At 35.1% G+C, this 18,376-nt stretch overlaps 2 protein-coding genes across 3 annotated transcripts in view; both read right to left on the bottom strand.

Annotated features, from left to right (window-relative positions):
* The window catches only part of LOC144853804 (peroxisomal carnitine O-octanoyltransferase-like), a 159,707-nt gene that overhangs the window by 37,411 nt on the left and 103,920 nt on the right, over window positions 1–18,376 (bottom strand). The window lies entirely within an intron of this gene.
* LOC144853968 (succinate dehydrogenase assembly factor 4, mitochondrial-like) lies at window positions 5,822–15,226 on the bottom strand. Of its 2 annotated transcripts, none has more exons than XM_078711848.1 (3): window positions 15,211–15,226; window positions 9,010–9,092; window positions 5,822–7,503 (listed from the first exon to the last, which is right to left on the bottom strand). In XM_078711848.1, exons 2-3 carry the CDS (start codon window positions 9,071–9,073, stop codon window positions 7,250–7,252), a joined length of 318 nt encoding a protein of 105 aa, XP_078567974.1. In that variant the 5' UTR covers window positions 9,074–9,092; window positions 15,211–15,226; the 3' UTR covers window positions 5,822–7,249. The 2 variants fall into 2 exon arrangements, with proteins under 2 accessions (XP_078567974.1, XP_078567973.1); XM_078711847.1 differs by lacking the exon at window positions 15,211–15,226 and adding an exon at window positions 9,186–9,308.

Raw genomic sequence — 18,376 nt, 5'->3', positions numbered from 1 at the left:
AGACTGTTTTGATAATAATTCAATGAATATCTGACAATTACAGTCAAAAGTCAGTATTATAGTCAAATGGGACTCATAAATACAAGAAATGCTTTGGGATTTGTAATTTTAGAATGACATGTCCTAATAGACTCTTTTCCCAGACGTTTTTTGGGTCTAGCAGCTGGAATCCATAAATTATAGTGGAGTTTACATTTTCGCATTTCTGTCATCCTTAGATACTATAACTGCTGCTTGCTTTAGCTTCTGATTGAGTAGTCCTAATGGGACGTAGCGGGCTAGAGCAATGCGACCATTACAATGTCCTACCATGCTAATGTAGGAGTGGGGAAATGTTATGCTTACTACTGTTTCTTTTAATAATTTAGTACAATTAATAAGAATAAAGAATACACTTAACAATATACAACAAATAACATGTTCTCAACTATAGTCATTTTGGTATACTTGAGCACATTAATAAAGAATAGGATTAACTTAGCAATATACAACAAATAACATTAATGTACAATCCCGTTTAACACTGTTATCAACTATAGTCATTTTGGTATACTTGAGCACAGTGATAGAGAATAAGATAAACTTAACAATATACAACAAATAGCATTAATGTACGATCCCGTGTAACACTGTTCTCAACTATAGTCATTTTGGTATACTTGAGCACAGTGATAAAGAATAGGATAAACCTAACAATATATAACAAATAACATTAATGTATGACCACGTTTAACTCTGTTCTCAACTATAGTCATTTTGGTATACTTGAACACAGTGATAAAGAATAGGATAAACTTAACAATATACAACAAATAACATTAATTTACGATCCCCTTTAACACTGTTCTCAACTATAGTCATTTTGGTATACTTGAGCACAGTGATAAAGAATAGGATAAACTAACAATATACAAAGAATAACATTATTACGATGCCGTTTAATAATGTTTTTAACTATAGTCATTTGACATCGACCGGAGCAAGTAGTACCTTTATGCAATGACTGGACCCTACTTGCCCCAACCCATGTATCGTCACCCCGGTCCATGCCGTTTATAACGTAATTATAGCCCTATAAATAATTCGGTTATATTGCATTTTTTATAAAAACGTTAAATTGTAGTAACGTTTTAAAATTGCATAAAATGGCAACTCTTTTTGCCCGATTTCTGTTTTCTTGACTTACTTTTCAACTAGAAATTACGTTATACGAGCACGTCAAAAGTGACAGGCTACGCACGTGTAAATTAAAAAAATATAATTGTTTTTAAACATTTCAACATTTTTAAACATGTTCAGTAATTTCGGTCAGTATAGTTCACTATGTCGGTCGGTCGGTCTGTCGGTCTGTCTGTCGGTCTGTCTGTCGGTCCGGTATCACTATGTATTGTAGCACGCGACTTAATGGCTGTTGGCCTTGTTTATAAAAACGTTAAATTGTAGTAGCTTTTAAAATCGCATAAAATGGCAGCTAGATGACATGGACCGGGGCAAGTGGTCTTTTTCTGAAATGACTGGACCCTATTTGCCTCAACCCATGTATCGGCACCCCGGTCCATGCCGTTTATAACGTAATTATAGCCCTATAAATCATGCGGTTATACTGTATTTTAATAAAAACGTTAAATTGTTTATAAATTGCATAAAATGGCAGCTAGACGGCATGGACCGGGGCAAGTGGTATTTTTATACAATGACTGGACCCTACTTGCCGCAACCCATGTATCGTCACCCCGGTCCATGCCGTTTATAACGTAATTCAATTCAATTCAATTTCTTTTTATTTCGGAAATATCATCCATATTAATAAACTTATAAACAGAAAAAGAAAAATCTAAACTTATATATAGAATGCTTCTCCATCTACAATACATTTTGGAGTTATGGAGCATATGTTTGCAAACACAACCAACAAGGATGTTACCACTATTCAACATACGTTGCATGTAACCATAGGTAGATTTTCGCATGTACTCATTAAAGGAAGGGACACCATGTTCAATAAACATTGCACTGGCACTACTACTTCTAGAGACATTAAGTATACGGCGCAGAGCATTATTGTAGCATACATTAAGAGATCTAATATTCTTCATACGATAGTTACACCAAAGGGCTGCACAATACATATTAATACAGTAAGATTAAATGGAAAGTCAATCTATTTCAAAGTTTGGCTTGATGCAGGCTTTAGAACAATGAATGACATAATTAAGGAGAATATATTATTACCAATGAATGAAGTGTTACCATTACTATCACAGAAACAAAATGGATTAATTGAATATATAGGGCTAATGAATGCCATACCACAATCATGGAAGGAAATTATTTTGAATGGTGAACATGTAAATAATCAAACAAACACCGATTGCTTTTGGCTTCATACAAAACAACTTAATGCAAAGCTATTTTATAATTTATTTGTGGAAAATATAATATCAACTCCTATAGCACAAGAAAAATGGGAGATGGAATTTCAAAATTACACTTTTGCATGGGATACCGTATGGTATAACAAGGTGTTTTCTATGAAGCATATCACGAAAGTCGCACAATTCAATTTCAAACTACTACATCGTATTCTTGCGTGTAAAAGTAAGTTAAAAATTTGGAAACTTTCTATAAATGACATATGTGAAAGATGTAATAGTGAAATTGAAAATGAAAAACATTTGTTATTTTCATGTAATAAGATTAAACCCATATGGATTGTATTTAAGTTTTTGATCTCAAACTGTTTTGTACAAAAGATTGATATAACCTGGCGTAATATTGTTAAAGGATCGGAAACGAAAACTGTAAATGAACTTATTTCAATATTTACTTTTTGCATTTATAAATCGTGTTTAGTAATAAGAAAAGAAAAGAAACAAAATCAGGCATCAAAAATAATTTGGAGATTATTTTACTATGAATTAAAGCATTTATTAACAAATGAATTTATGCATAATTTACATAAGGCTCAGAAGAAATGGACGAATAACTTAAAAGATAAACTATTACAACTATCAAAAGACTTGATGTTAATAATTTAATTATTTTATTGATTCCTTTTTCTTTCTTACCTTATCATAATGGACACAAATCCTGTATATCAACGTAAACTGTGCATCATATATACTTTTAAGATGACAATAGTTCAAATACTATCATGTAGCATGTCAATATAATCTGTATGTATTTGTATTTGTTTAATATATATATTTTTCTATATTTGCAATATTTTATATCGTATACATGTCAATGTAATCTATAGGTATGTGTATTTGTTCAATATATATACTTCTATATATTTTTATATATTTGCAATATGTTATACCGTAAATACAAATTGTAAGTAGTAGTTGTACTAAGATGACATCGGGTATGAAGCGTCTCACATACACACAGAGCCAAAATCACATCTTGGACTTGCACAGTGTATGGACTCTAACCTTACGGTTTTCATTAAATATACCATTTCATGCTATCATTCTAAATAACTAACTTTCAATCTATTGCATTTCTCTTTTTTCAATCCATCCATCTTATCTTGGTGAAAAGGGAGGATACTACATTTTCCTCCCCTGAGTTTATAGCCTCTCTACTCGAACACAAATAAGACCACAAATAAGATAGTTTAACAAGAAAATTTTAATCATGTATTTTACCGCTTTTTTTTTTCTACATTTTAATTAACATCGTATCTAAAATTTTAAATGAGAAAAATATGGTTAATACTGAATTCTGGCATCTTATTATGTAAATATACCTGTATTTTAACTACTTTAAACACTTACTTTTAATTATCACAAATGTATTTATATGTATATAATATATTCATCAATGAGAATTTAAATAAACGTGAGAAGAACTCACACAAGACAAAAAAAAAAAAAAGATCTAAAGAGACAACATTTAACATTGGTAGAGCATTTCATAAATTTACAATTGAGTGAGTTGCTTCTAATACACAAAGACCTGTACTGACTTTGAATGTCGGCCTCATCACTGCAATCACACATAAGAATATGACCAAGATAGGTACCTTTCTCAACATAAGCAAGTTTTTTACCAAAAAGTTTAGTAATAGAATTACCTTCAAGTTTGCAAGTACGAGGACAGAAACGCATAAAAAAAGATTTCTTATCATTAAATAAAACATCATTCTCTTGCGAAAACTCTTCACAAACATGTACCAATAGCTGGAGACCAGCAACTGAAGGGGCAAGTAGAACAAGATCATCCGCATAACTAAGATGATTCAAGATAATGTTTCTACATTAATAATAATTATAATAAGTATAATAATTATAATAATTAGTAATAGCCCTATAAATCATGCGGTTATATTGCATTTTTTATAAAAACGTTAAATTGTAGTAACGTTTTAAAATTGCATAAAATGGCAGCTAGACGGCATGGACCGGTGCAAGTGGTATTTGTAATTATAGCCCTATAAATATAATCATGCGCTTATATTGTATTTTTTATAAAAACGTTAAATTGTAGTAACGTTTTAAAATTGCAAAACATCGCAGCTAGACGGCATGGACCGGGGCAAGTGGTATTTTTATGCAATGACTGGACCCTACTTGCCCCAACCAATGTATCGTCACCCCGGTCCATGCCGTTTATAACGTAATTATAGCCCTATAAATCATGCGGTTATATTGCATTTTTTATAAAAACGTTAAATTGTAGTAACGTTTTAAAATCGCATAAAATGGCAGCTAGACGGCATGGACCGGGGCAAGTGGTATTTTTATGCAATGACTGGACCCTACTTTCCTCACACCATGTATCGTCACCCTGGTCCATGCCGTTTATAACGTAATTATAGCCCTATAAATCATGCGGTTATATTGCATTTTTTTTTTATAAAAACGTCAAATTGTAGTAACGTTTTAAAATTGCATAAAATGGCAGCTAGACGGCATGGACCGGGGCAAGTGGTATTTTTATGCAATGACTGGACGCTACTTGCCCCAACCCATGGGTAACGGGACGATTCGGACCTGAGACGATTCGGCCCGGGACGATTCGGCCCTGGGATGATTCGGCCCGGGACTTTTCGGCCCGAGACGATTCGGCCCTGAGACGATTCGGCACACCTAAATTTATCGGCTTTGATATGCATTTATAAGCATAAAATAAGCTTTTTTTCCCAAACTTTATTTTCAGAGAGAATATGAATCGTCCCTGAATCCAACCCATGTATCGGCACCCCGGTCCATGCCGTTTATAACGTAATTATAGCCCTATAATCATGCGGTTATATTGCATTTTTTATAAAAACGTTAAATTGTAGTAACGTTTTAAAATTGCATAAAATGGCAGCTAGACGGCATGGACCGGGGAAAGTGGTATTTTTCTGAAATGACTGGACCCTACTTGCCCCAACCCATGTATCGTCACCCCGGTCCATACTGTTTATAATGTAATTATATCCCTCTAAATCATGAGGTGATACTGTAATGTAATAAAAACGTAAAATTGTAGTAACGTTTTTAAATTGCATAAAATGGCAGCTAGACAGCATGGACCTGGGCAAGGGGTATTTTTCTGAAACCACAGGACACTACTTGTTCCAACCCATGTATAGTCACCCCAGTCCAAGCCGTAAGTATAAAATCATTTAATTAAATTATTACACATTTTGCGCCCCATACATGTGAATGTGAATGTCGAATAAGTAGCCAACTTCACACAAAAAATTGAAAATCGAATAAGGAACAAGTAACCAACTTCACGCCGGTATTTTATTAACTTTAAAAATAGGCGGAACTTTAAAAATAGGCGGTGGTTTAAACAGAAAATCTGCATACGAAGTCTTTTAACATCAAACATAGGATCTTGGATCTTGAGCTTGTAATTACAAATTAATCACCACAAAAACAAAAAATGAACTAATTAAAAACACATGAACAATAATAATGATATGATAATAATCATGATTGCGCACCACTAAATATTAATTACCACGTTATTTTAAAAGGTATAACCTAAATATTAAACATTGAATGTGGACCAAAATTAATGCATAGAGTTTATACCTCCATGATTACCGTTCTTGATGATTCTAAGGTTTGTGTAGTTTGTTTTAATTCATTTAATTCATTTAATATGTACATTGTTGGATGTCAAAAAAATAAATATTTCAGAAACATAAGCAACATATACAATATAACGTTTTTATTTTCCTTTATTTTGTTTTTGCATTAGTAGCAGTTATGTTATATCTGCAAGTACAATGTTAGACTAACATGAAACAAATTTTCAATCAATTTCATTTAAACTCTGTTTTTAATACTATACATACGTAGGTTCGGCTACATGGCTGGTGAGTGTTTTTGCAGCAGCTACCCTAGTGGCGCGATGAGAGATCATTTTCGATTACCTCGTGAAAACTATTTCCAGGGTTTGCTGTCACATCATGAATATTCATGTATGGATTCCGGAATTCTCAGAAGAACTCAAAATTATTAATTTTATATCCTGTTTTAAATTCAAATTATATGAATACCTTGTTTCTACTATTATTGTTTAAGTTAATATATCTGTTTTAAGTTAAATTATAACTGCATTCGTTAAGTTAAATGCCTTTTTTGTTCATTATCATATTGTTTTTTACATGTTTCTTACCTTATACCTTACTTAAATATTTTGCCTGGACCCCAAATTTTAAAGCTTAAGCTTCCAGTGGGGTACTCTTTTCTCATTTATTATCTATTATTTTAGAAAAACGTTATCTGTACTTTGTTTTTATTTGAGAAATAAATTTATTATTGATATTATATATTATATTATTGATTTATATCTACTATTAAAATGTAGACTTGGTTTTAAGTGTATCCCCGATCGGAAAAATTAGGAAAAAACAGAGTTTCATTGGGTGGTTGAAATCAGTACCGAAAATATGAACCAAACTTGATATACCATCAAGTAAAAATTCTAAAAGCAACGCCTGATTTACTAAATTTTACCCTTACATAAATTTATATTAGATATTAAATAATTTCTAATACAGTATTTAGCGATATAACTTCAATATTTTTATTTAAAGATAGAGTAGGCATTCTACTATTTGTAAATTCTGCTGTTCATAAAGTATTAGTTTATTCTATCAACATTGTACTTTTACTATTTACATTGGCATATATTGGCTGTATGATTTGGCTTTTCCTTTCATTTTTTTTAATTAGTTCTCCATCTGAATCTGAACTCAATTTCAATAAATATTCAATCAGCAGATTAATTATTCCAATTAGAAATCAACACAACGTCCTTTTCGCTCCCAGTCTCCATATCGAGTTGGTTCTGGACCTCTTGGTCCACCTCTTTCTCCGGTTATTGGATTCACATCATTAGGAAATGCCTCCAATGGTTCTTTTTCTATATTTGGATGTTTCTCTGACTTGTCCCATTTGCCAACTGGAGTATTTGGCTTTTTCAATGTCTTGCTAATATCATCAGAGGCCAGCCTGGTTGTGCTGAAATTATAACTTTTTCTGTTTTGACCTAAATGAAAAGAACGAAAGTTATATTAATAATTGTTGTATGTTGAGCTTCAATTAAACTTTATGGGCCTGAGACAACAGTACTATGTGTGTCTTTGCATCAGTATCCAGCCTAATCCAAATTATGAAACGGTGAAACAAGTAAGTTTAGACCGTAACGCAATATCAACATTTGGTCAACAGAACTTTTAGCCGACAGGACCTTTTGCTGACATGACATTTCGCCGACAACTATTTCACCGACCCAGGACATTTTACCGACAGACATTCAATCAATTTTGATTGGCAACTCTGCGGTTGCACTAAACACACTAGCTTATTACGGGGAATCCCCCTGTAATTACTCCGCTGTGGTCGCACTACAACGCACCAGCTCGAGAAGGGAAAACCCCGCCGATTATTTATCATTATTGAAATTTTTATTTTACAGATCTAGGAGAAAAATGTGTACCTTTAAAAATGACAATTTGTAACATAGTTTAAGATTATGCTATTCGGCATAATGTTATTTAACAGTACATAATGATTTAAATGTGAAATATTTAACGTAGGCTATGTCTGTCTTTTATTTTATATGCAATAAATTACGTAAAACAATTTATTAAACATTAAGTTTACTATTAGTAGGCCTATTACAATGAACATTTGATTAATAAGCCCAAATGTATTCGATTAATTTTTATTGGTTCCATTTAAAAAATAGGAACACATTGTAATAATGATAATGTACGTGCACGCGTATACCTTCATATGCATATTCCGTGGCTCTTCATTGTCTTGTTTAATTTAAAATTCAATAAATAATAATATTTATTATTAGGTATAATAATATTTAGATTGTTTTATAATCAAAAGGGGTTGAAATAAATGTCTTCAGTAAAATGAACATTATGCTGTTGATTAAAAGGCGACTCAATTTCTGAAACCAATCGGAGCTGCGCCTTCTGGCAGCTGTTTCCTCAACTGCTACGTGTTTCTGCTGACCGGGGTTCCCCTTTTCAAAAACACGCTTTAAATCATTTTTTATTTGAGCATTTTTTATTTCTTAATTTTGAAAAGCGTTGATAGTCTATAAGTTTATAATAATATTAAATAAAAATAGACATTACTTGTCAATAATGCATATTATCAATCAATAAAACGCGACTGATCAAACTTAATCGATATGAAGAGATGATAAAAAGCGTATCTATAAGTATAAAATACCGGAAGTTGATTTTTAGACGCGACCGATTTCAACAGACACTGCTAGGCCTACTACTACTACTAATACTAACTAGACTTCTACTAGGCCTAGGCCCTCTAGCCTACTACTAGTAGGCTGGCCTACAAACATACACTACTCACTACATATAATAATATTGTATTGGCCTACATCACGCCCCAATACAATTGATTGACAATTCTTAACATAGGCCTAGCGTAATATTAACACATTAATTAATATCTGAAGATATAGGCCTAGCTGTTTGTATATCATAATATTATGTTGTTAAGCCTTATTTACCACAATAATAGAGTAAATCTTTCGTCTTTATGCCTTTTGATAAACGTTGTATGGAGGCTGCCATTTTGATGGAATTTCTTCACCTTTTTCAATAATTTCAAAACAGTTAATATTTCATACACATATATAGAATATATAAGAATATAAGAAAATTGGATTAGAAAAATAATAATTACTTTTTATATTTATTAGCAGAATGAAAGATCTTTCGTTTAGAAAGAGATAAAATAACGGAAAACGGAAAATTCATTATTAGAGGAAGTCTGAACCGCTCGACTTTTTCTTACAACTCAGCTGAGCCATATATAGAGCAGGAGCCCAGAGGGGTCAACCTAGCTGGAAAGTTAACCAATTTCTAGGCATGTGGCAATTATCTACGTACATATCAATGTATGGAAATGACAGTCTGGCGCGTTTCTTTTGGTGGGTGTGGCTAGGAGGGACATTGTAAAGGGTAAAAAAAATGAGCTAGATCAGCTGAAAAGTTAACCCCATGAAATATTTTGCAAATTGTTTGACATAGAGTGAAATATAATGAATGAACATTGCCAGACGATTTTAGTGGTGGGAGGTGCCTGCCAGACCCCCATTTCTGGGGGGCCAAAAATGAGCTAGATCAGCTTAAAAGTTAACCCTCTGAAACTGGTGGGAAAATGTTCAATAAACTCATAACTATCATAAATGACCATTGCCAGACATTTTCAGTGGTGGATTGTGCCCGCCAGACCCCGTCAAACACCCCACCCCCAAAAAATTGAGCTAGATCAGCTGAAAGTTAACCCCGTGAAATATTTTGCAAATTGTTTGAAATAGAGTGAAATATAATGAATGGACATTGCCAGACGATTTTAGTGGTGGGGGGTGCCTGCCAGACCCCCATTTCTGGAGGGCCAAAAATGAGCTAGATCAGCTTACAAGTTAACCCTCAAAAACTGGTGGGAAAATGTTCAATGTACTCATAACTATTATGAATGACCATTGCCAGACATTTTCAGTGGTGGATTGTGCCCGCCAGACCCGTCAAACACCCCCACTCCCAAAAATGAGCTAGATCAGCTGAAAAGCTAACCTTTTAAACCATGCTGTAAAATGTTCAGCATGATCCCTAGTATAATAAATGACCATTTCTAGACATTTAAAGTGGTGGGTTGTGTCCGCCAGACACCCATTAAACACCCCCCCCCCCCCCCCCACAAAAAACATGAACTAGATCAACTCAAAACCTAAACTTATAAAACAAAATATATGGAGCAATTAAGTACACTAAAAAACAGCATGAATGACTAAAATGAGAACTACATCAAATATCCCAACACCCGACATTTTAGCATATGATACTTTATATAGTACCTTATTCTATCTACAGTAGTTTTCACTAGTTACAACAAAAAACATGACTTTTCTGCACAAATTATTTTAAATTAATCCATATATTCCTCTTCTGAATCAGAGTCTTCACTCCATGCATCGCCATAAGAATCACTTGATTCTTCGATCTCTGTTTCTTCCGTTTCACTGTCAATTTGTCCTTTTTTATTCTTGATGGACGGCATTGAGCTGTTGCAGTTTCCCCCAATTCAAGACCAGCAAATGTTCTCAGCTCTGTGACTACTGTAGTGCTTATTTGTACGTCTGATGGAAAATGCTCCTTTTTCCAGTACTTTGGGTCAGCGTTTTTCAGTTTCTGTATGAATAGAGTTCCCCATCTGGCGTAGTTAGGTCGGTTCAGGGCAAAGTAAACAGATAATATGGTTGGAAATACATTAATGTAGCCAGTGACATCATTTGTTTTCACACATCTCTGAAGTTCTCTATGGAGTCGATTAATAAGAAAAATGTTAATAGCCCAGAATTGTGCTGTTGAACCTACATTTCCAGTAAGCACTGACTGGAAGTAATTCTCGTACTTCTGCAGGTGATTAATTACAACAGGATCCGATATATGTTCTTCAATCAATGATGGGTCCAAAGGTGCAGTTGACATTATTTCTTGAAATGTGTGATGATCTTCTGAATGTATTTCTTGAAGAAAGCGTTCATACAACTTTTGCTCCAAGACATTGGCAAGCAATTGGTGAATTCTAGTGCACCTGTTGTAAAACTTTCCTTTGATGAAACCCATCATTGACCCCTCAGCCAAGATATCTGCTTCTTGGAGAATATATTCGATACCGCTGTCGTTAATGTACGTTCCAACTGCTCCGTAGAACGCCAACTCTGTGTGAAAATTGCCCTGTAATACTAAAAGCTTATCAAATAGGGGGATTGTATTGTTTGTATGGAGTAAGCTTTTAATGCTACTGCCAAATCATATGTCACAACTGCATAGTCTTGTCTGCATAGTCTTGGCCAGCTTCCTTGGCAATAGCCATAGTCCGGATCATTGTCTCTCTAACCACATCATTGTTTGTTGGGGATTTTGATATAGGATCCATGTAGCAAATTCACTGAACTGGTATATGATCATTGATATACTTGCTCATGAATCCGGCATGTAGGGGTGTTACTCCATCATTCAGTTTCCAAAACCAATACATATCCAATGCCTTCAGTGGTATTTGGTATTCCATTGGTTTGTCAGTGATTGTACTACATTCTCTAACATTTGTAGTTGATGTGGCATTGGAACTTATAAACAAAGCTTTATTTATACCTATCCTAAAAGGTGGTATTTCTCTTTCAACTCCAACAAATTTCCGCCTGTTTCTACCATCCCGAAATCCAATAGTATTCCTATTGAGCAGTTGGTCGTCATGCAATATATTCTGATATGTAAGTCCAACTTTAGCGTGTAGAGTTTCTTTACCATCAAGTGTTTCAACATTTGCATCATTATTATCCCATACACATGCAGTTGCCAAGGTTGGGTCAAGCCGGATACCATCTGGGGCGTCGCGTTCATCATCTTGAACTGAATAGGCAAACTCAGTCTCAAGGCCTTTGCTTTCACTATAACTAATACAATGTCAAAATTTGCATAGCCAGTTTTGATCCTGTCAGAGATGTAAAACCTAAACCAACGACAGTGTGTTTCCATGGTTTCACAGTTCCACGAGATACATTATAGATGGCATCAGATGCAATGGAAATAACCTTTCTATCAAACTTGTCTTTGTTTGCATCATTAGCATTTTGGTCGATGCCACCAAGAAGACTCCTAAAGAATAATTCTAACTGTGATGGTATCTTGGCAACACACTCTTTTAAGTTATGAACTGTAGCAGGATTTGGGGTCTTTGTCTTTGGGAGCTGCATGATTATAGATCTAAGATGAAGAGCAGCCCATTTTATTTTATTATCCTGTACTGTACATATTGTTCAGAATTATCATAAAGTCGAGCAGTGGCTTCTTCTCCTAGAAGAACTGAACTATAAATGAAGTTATCTCTTCGTCTGTCTGCAGGTTTTACTTTGATTTCATCTTTAAATTTTTATTGAATTTTCCTTTTGGGACGAATATGAGTTGATATCGGTTAGATTTCCTCCATTATTGACAAATTCGATTTTGTAAAAGCTTAGCAAATCAGAGACAAGTATAGCTCGTTGTTTTCCCAATACTTAATAATAATTCAATATGTTTCAGTAGGGATGAAAATGCCCTTTTGTGACTCCCATAAGATGTGTTACTTCAATAAGATGAATGCTCTTCTGTTGAACCATCATGTTTATCAGTTTCTAGAAGAAACTGAACTCGGCAGATCAACGCCACACCGAATTAGACTATTGATACGTTGGTTTTTTGAAAATTTTACCCGCTGGGAAAGTGACTTCACCCAGAAACAGTTGCTATCTTAAGCCTTTTCTCTTCTTTCCCATTTTTTCGGGCTTTTCCACAAAATATGCAAGTTCCCTTTAACATGCCACATTCATCTGATTTCTGAAGGACACTACTTTGTCTTGTTTCACGGCAGTGTAATACCTATGACATAAAGGGTGATAGCTGATTGAATTTTCAGGTTGTTTCATAAGAAAAACCTTGTTTGTTGTATCAGCATATTTGTCAGACTTCATTTTCTTACGTAATGCAGCAGCATTCTTTACAGTTGACCATTTCATTTCACTGAACGCTCTTAACATACAATCGTTGTCCGCCGTTACCGTTTGGCAGATGTAGCACTTTGAAACATGATGTACCACTCTCTATCATAATCAAAATGCATTTAATAAAATCAGCCTTTGTTTTGAAATGTTGATGATAATCAACAACATTATTCTCTAGAAAACCATTATACAGTAAGATAAGTTTCTAAATATGTCCTGTAACTGCATAAACCAATTGACTAATTGATTTACTTTTTTCCCCACCCCAAAAAGACAAAGAAGTCCTGTTCTGAATACCTATTTTACACTATGTTGAACTTATATACCATAGTGGCACATTTGTGAATTAGGTAAGGGGTTGGATGGATGGGGTGGTTCTATAATGAGCAAATAAAAATGTCTGGTAATGACAATTCATATCCTTGACAGTATACTACACATTTTCCCACCAGTTTTACAGTGGTTAACCCTTGGCCTAATCTGGGTCATTTTTGGGGGCGGGGTGTTTGAGGGGGCCTGGTGGACACAACCCACCACTTAAAATGTCTGGCAATGGTCATTTATTATACTAGGGATCATGCTGAACATTCTACAGCATGTTTTAAAAGGTTAGCTTTTCAGCTGATCTAGCTCATTTTTGGGAGTGGGGGTGTTTGACGGGGTCTGGCGGGCACAATCCACCACTGAAAATGTCTGGCAATGGTCATTCATAATAGTTATGAGTACATTGAACATTTTCCCACCAGTTTTAGAGGGTTAACTTTTAAGCTGATCTAGTTCATTTTTGGCCCTCCAGAAATTGGGGTCTGGCAGGCACCCCCCACCACTAAAATCGTCTGGCAATGTCCATTCATTATATTTCACTCTATGTCAAACAATTTGCAAAATATTTCATGGGGTTAACTTTTCAGCTGATCTAGCTCAATTTTTTGCAGGTGGGGTGTTTGACGGGGTCTGGCGGGCACAATCCACCACTGAAAATGTCTGGCAATGGTCATTCATGATAGTTATGAGTTTATTGAACATTTTCCCACCAGTTTTAGAGGGTTAACTTTTAAGCTGATCTAGCTCATTTTTGGCCCTCCAGAAATGGGGGTCTGGCAGGCACCCCCCACCACTAAAAACGTCTGGCAATAGCCATTCCTTATATTTCACTCTATGTCAAACAATTTGCAAAATATTTCATGGGGTTAACTTTTCAGCTGATCTAGCTCATTTTATTTACCCTTTACAATGTCCCTCCTAGCCACACCCACCAAAAGAAACGCGCCAGACTGTCATTTCCATACATTGATATGTACTTAGATAATTGCCACATGCATAGAAATTGGTTAACTTTCCAGCTAGGTTGACCCCTCTGGGCTCCTGGTCTAATAGAGAGAGTTACGACTTTGCGTTCACGGATTTTAGAAAGTCACGTGGTGTGCACGCCGGCCATGTTTGTGTCCAACTATGCCTATGTAGCGTATGGAGTCGAGTCATTTGCTTAAAAAATGTATAACATTCACAAGGCTTTAAATATCGAATTTAATATCAAAACAATCAATTTGTTTGAAGGTTTTTGTTAAGATAATAACGAAATCATAAAGTTACTGCGAACATGATTTTAAACAACAAAATGTAATAAACAATGTGCATGGAGCGCACAACCGGAGCCGTTCCGAAATTGCTATTTTTGTTGTTTTAAATCATGTTCGCAGTAACTTTATAATTTTTTTATTATTTTAACAAAAACCTTTAATCAAATTGATTGTTTTGATATTAAATTCGATAATTAAAGCCTTTTGAACGTTATACATTTTCAAAACAAAAGACTCAACTCCACGCTACATAGGAATAGTTGGACACAAACACGGCTTCTAATCCACAAAGTCGTAACTCTCTATATATGGCTCTGTTACAACTTAACCGACGAGGCTAGCCATGATTGACAAATTATGTACATTGTATTGTCGATCAGCTTTGCTCGATGGGCTACCCCCATGAAACATGGTTAAATAAAAACAATATGAAACGAAATTATAAGTCTACAGGACCAGCCCACCATGGTTGGGTGGAGTTAATAATTTAGAAAAATAGAGTTTGCCCGGAAATTGAACTTAATATGGAAAGAATATAAGTCTCTAAGACCAGCCCCAACCCCCTAAATTAAATCGCTACCCGATTTTTGATGTTGTAAATGTTATGTTTAGCACAAAAATCTAAATTTAACAGTGTGGCGTGTTGACCGCAATACCATCTTTCCCACTACACCTGTACAAACCATTTGCATAACAACGCCGACATACCACCAACGATGAGATATAAATTCTTTTCTAAACACGTAACGAAGAGAGTTATAATTCCTTTTTTTTCTGACATTAAATTGTTAGTCATTCGCGGCGGTCAACACGCCACACTGTTGAATGTTGATGTTGTTAATCTTTTAAATTATATTATCCTAAATTAACTAAATATCTGTCTTTCAAATAAAAGAAAAACATTTTATATTTATTTTTTTGTTTAAATCCGTAGAGGTTCGAACCCCAGCTAGTAGAGCTGGGAGAATCCAATCCAAACGATAGTTACTAGAGCACTACTCGTTATGCCACAATGTACACGAGTAATGAAAGGTGACAATAGTATAGTCTTATACGTGCTTCATATTACGTCATTCTAATCGTTACGTCATAAATTTGCATATTCATGACGTAATTTTGAGGAAACGAATCTAGTTTTAACCTTGCTATAAACCAGAGGGCCGGATAGCTCAGTCGGTAGAGCGTCGTGGAACACGATTATCGTGGGTTCAAACCCCATGCCGGTCGGTGGAAAAGAGTTAAAGCTATGCGAGCTTCTGTGTTTGGGGTTCACAGATTTAAACGTCCCCCTTTCCACCACACATCACGAGGCAATAACATCAAAGCATCTGATGTGTGGTACCCCCAAGGCTGTGAGAGAGCCTTACCGTGCTAGAGGCAAGGGAGCACACCATCATTTTTTTTTTTTGGCTACCTGCCTCTTTCCGATCTCGTAAATTTTATGTTTGGCCCCCTCAATTTTAAGAACACCTAAGTTATGTCAGAAAATTAGGAACAAATAAATAGAAATGTGTAAAGATGCCGATGCCTGGCCTGGCCAGTGTATTCTCTCTATTTATTTAAATACATATGCATTATTGTAATAAATAATTTTCACAATTTGTTGTGAATTTTTAACTTTGAACAAACGAAAAGGATTTCAAACCATGTACTACATTTTACTGTGTTTGAGCATGAATAAATGATATTGAATTAAGTGAATAATTGATAGTGAGAAATCAAAACAACTGATACAATGAATTAAATGATAAACAATAGCAGCCTGAACAAGCCTGGCCATCCAACCAACCCATTGATTGCTACCCCTATACAAATATTGAACAGTTGGTATGCCGTGCGTTATTATGCAAATGAGTTGGCACAGGTGTAGTGGGGAAGATGGTATTGTTAGTTATTGCGGTCAACACGCCACACTGTTGAATTGTGATGTTGTTAATCTTTACATTAGAAGATTATTCAAATCATGTAAAAAAAAAACGATTTCTCAGGGCGGGAACCTAGCAGATCCCCTCATTTAGTAATCTCGAAAAGAAGTCCACCTGGAAAAGAAGCCCACCCAAGAGTACAAAAATTGGAGGAACACATTTGGCTTCACTTGGCCTTAGTGCTGAGGCAGGGAGAGCACACCATAACATATTTTATTTTTCTGTGGCTTTCGCCACCCGATTTTTGATGTTGTAAATGTTATGTTTAGCACAAAAATTTAAATTTAACAGTGTGGCGTGTTGGCCGCGAATGATTAACAATATCATCTTTCCCACTACACCTGCACAAACTCATTTGCATAACAACGCCGACATACCAACGATGAGATATAAATTCTTTTCTAAACACGTAACGAAGAGAGTTATAATTCCATTTTTTCTGACATTAAATTGTTAGTCATTCGCGGCGGTCAAAACGCCACACTGTTGAATTTTGATGTTGTTAATCTTTTAAATTATATTATCCTAAATTAACTTGACTCTCTAAATATCTCTCTTTCAAAATAAAAGAAAAACATTTTATATTTATTTTTAAAAAAAAAATCCGTAGAGGTTCGAACTTCAGCTAGTAGAGCTGGGAGAATCCAATCCAAACGATAGTTACTAGAGCACTACCCGTTATGCCACAATGTACACGAGTAATGAAAGGTGACAATAGTATAGTCTTATACGAGCTTCATATTACGTCATTCTAATCGTTACGTCATAAATTTGCATGTTCATGACGTAATCTTGAGGAAACGAATCTAGTTTTAACCTTGCGATAAACCAGAGGGCCGGATAGCTCAGTCGGTAGAGCGTCGTGGAACACGATTATCGTGGGTTCAAACCCCATGTGGATGTGGAAAAGAGTTAAAGCTATGCGAGCTTCTGTGTTTGGGGTTCACAGATTTAAACGTCCCCCTTTCCACCACACATCATGAGGCAATAACATCAAAGCATCTGATGTGTGGTACCCCCAAGGCTGTGAGAGGGCCTTACCGTGCTAGAGGCAAGGGAGCACACCATCATTTTTTTTTTGGCTACCTGCCTCTTTCCGATCTCGTAAATTTTATGTTTGGCGCCCTCAATTTTAAGAACACCTAAGTTATGTCAGAAAATTAGGAACAAATAAATAGAAATGTGTAAAGATGCCGATGCCTGGCCTGGCCAGTGTATTCTCTCTATTTATTTATTTATTTAAATACATATGCATTATTGTAATAAATAATTTTCACAATTTGTTGTGAATTTTTAACTTTGAACAAACGAAAAGGATTTCAAACAATGTACTACATTTTACTGTGTTTGAGCATGAATAAATGATATTGAATTAAGTGAATAATTGATAATGAGAAATCAAAACAACTGATACAATGAATTAAATGATGAACAATAGCAGCCTGAACAAGCCTGGCCATCCAACCAACCCATTAATTGCTACCCCTATACAAATATTGAACAGTTGATATGCCGTGCGTTATCATGCAAATGAGTTGGTGCAGGTGTAGTGGGGAAGATGGTATTGTTAGTCATTGCGGTGAACACGCCACATTGTTGAATTGTGATGTTGTTATCTTTACATTAGAAGATTATTCAAATCATGTAAAAAAAAAACGATTTCTCAGGGCGGGAACCTAGCAGATCCCCTCATTTAGTAATCTCGAAAAGAAGTCCATCTGGAAAAGAATCCCACCCAAGAGTACACAAATTGGAGGAAAACATTTGGCTTCACTTGGCCTTAGTGCTGAGGCAGGGAGAGCACACCATAACATATTTTAT

The sequence above is a fragment of the Antedon bifida genome, chromosome 10 (genome assembly GCF_963402885.1).
Source record: "Antedon bifida chromosome 10, ecAntBifi1.1, whole genome shotgun sequence".
NCBI lineage: Eukaryota > Metazoa > Echinodermata > Crinoidea > Comatulida > Antedonidae > Antedon > Antedon bifida.
The sequence above is the reverse complement of the archived record's forward strand: the minus strand, read 5'-3'. Positions and strand labels throughout refer to the sequence as shown.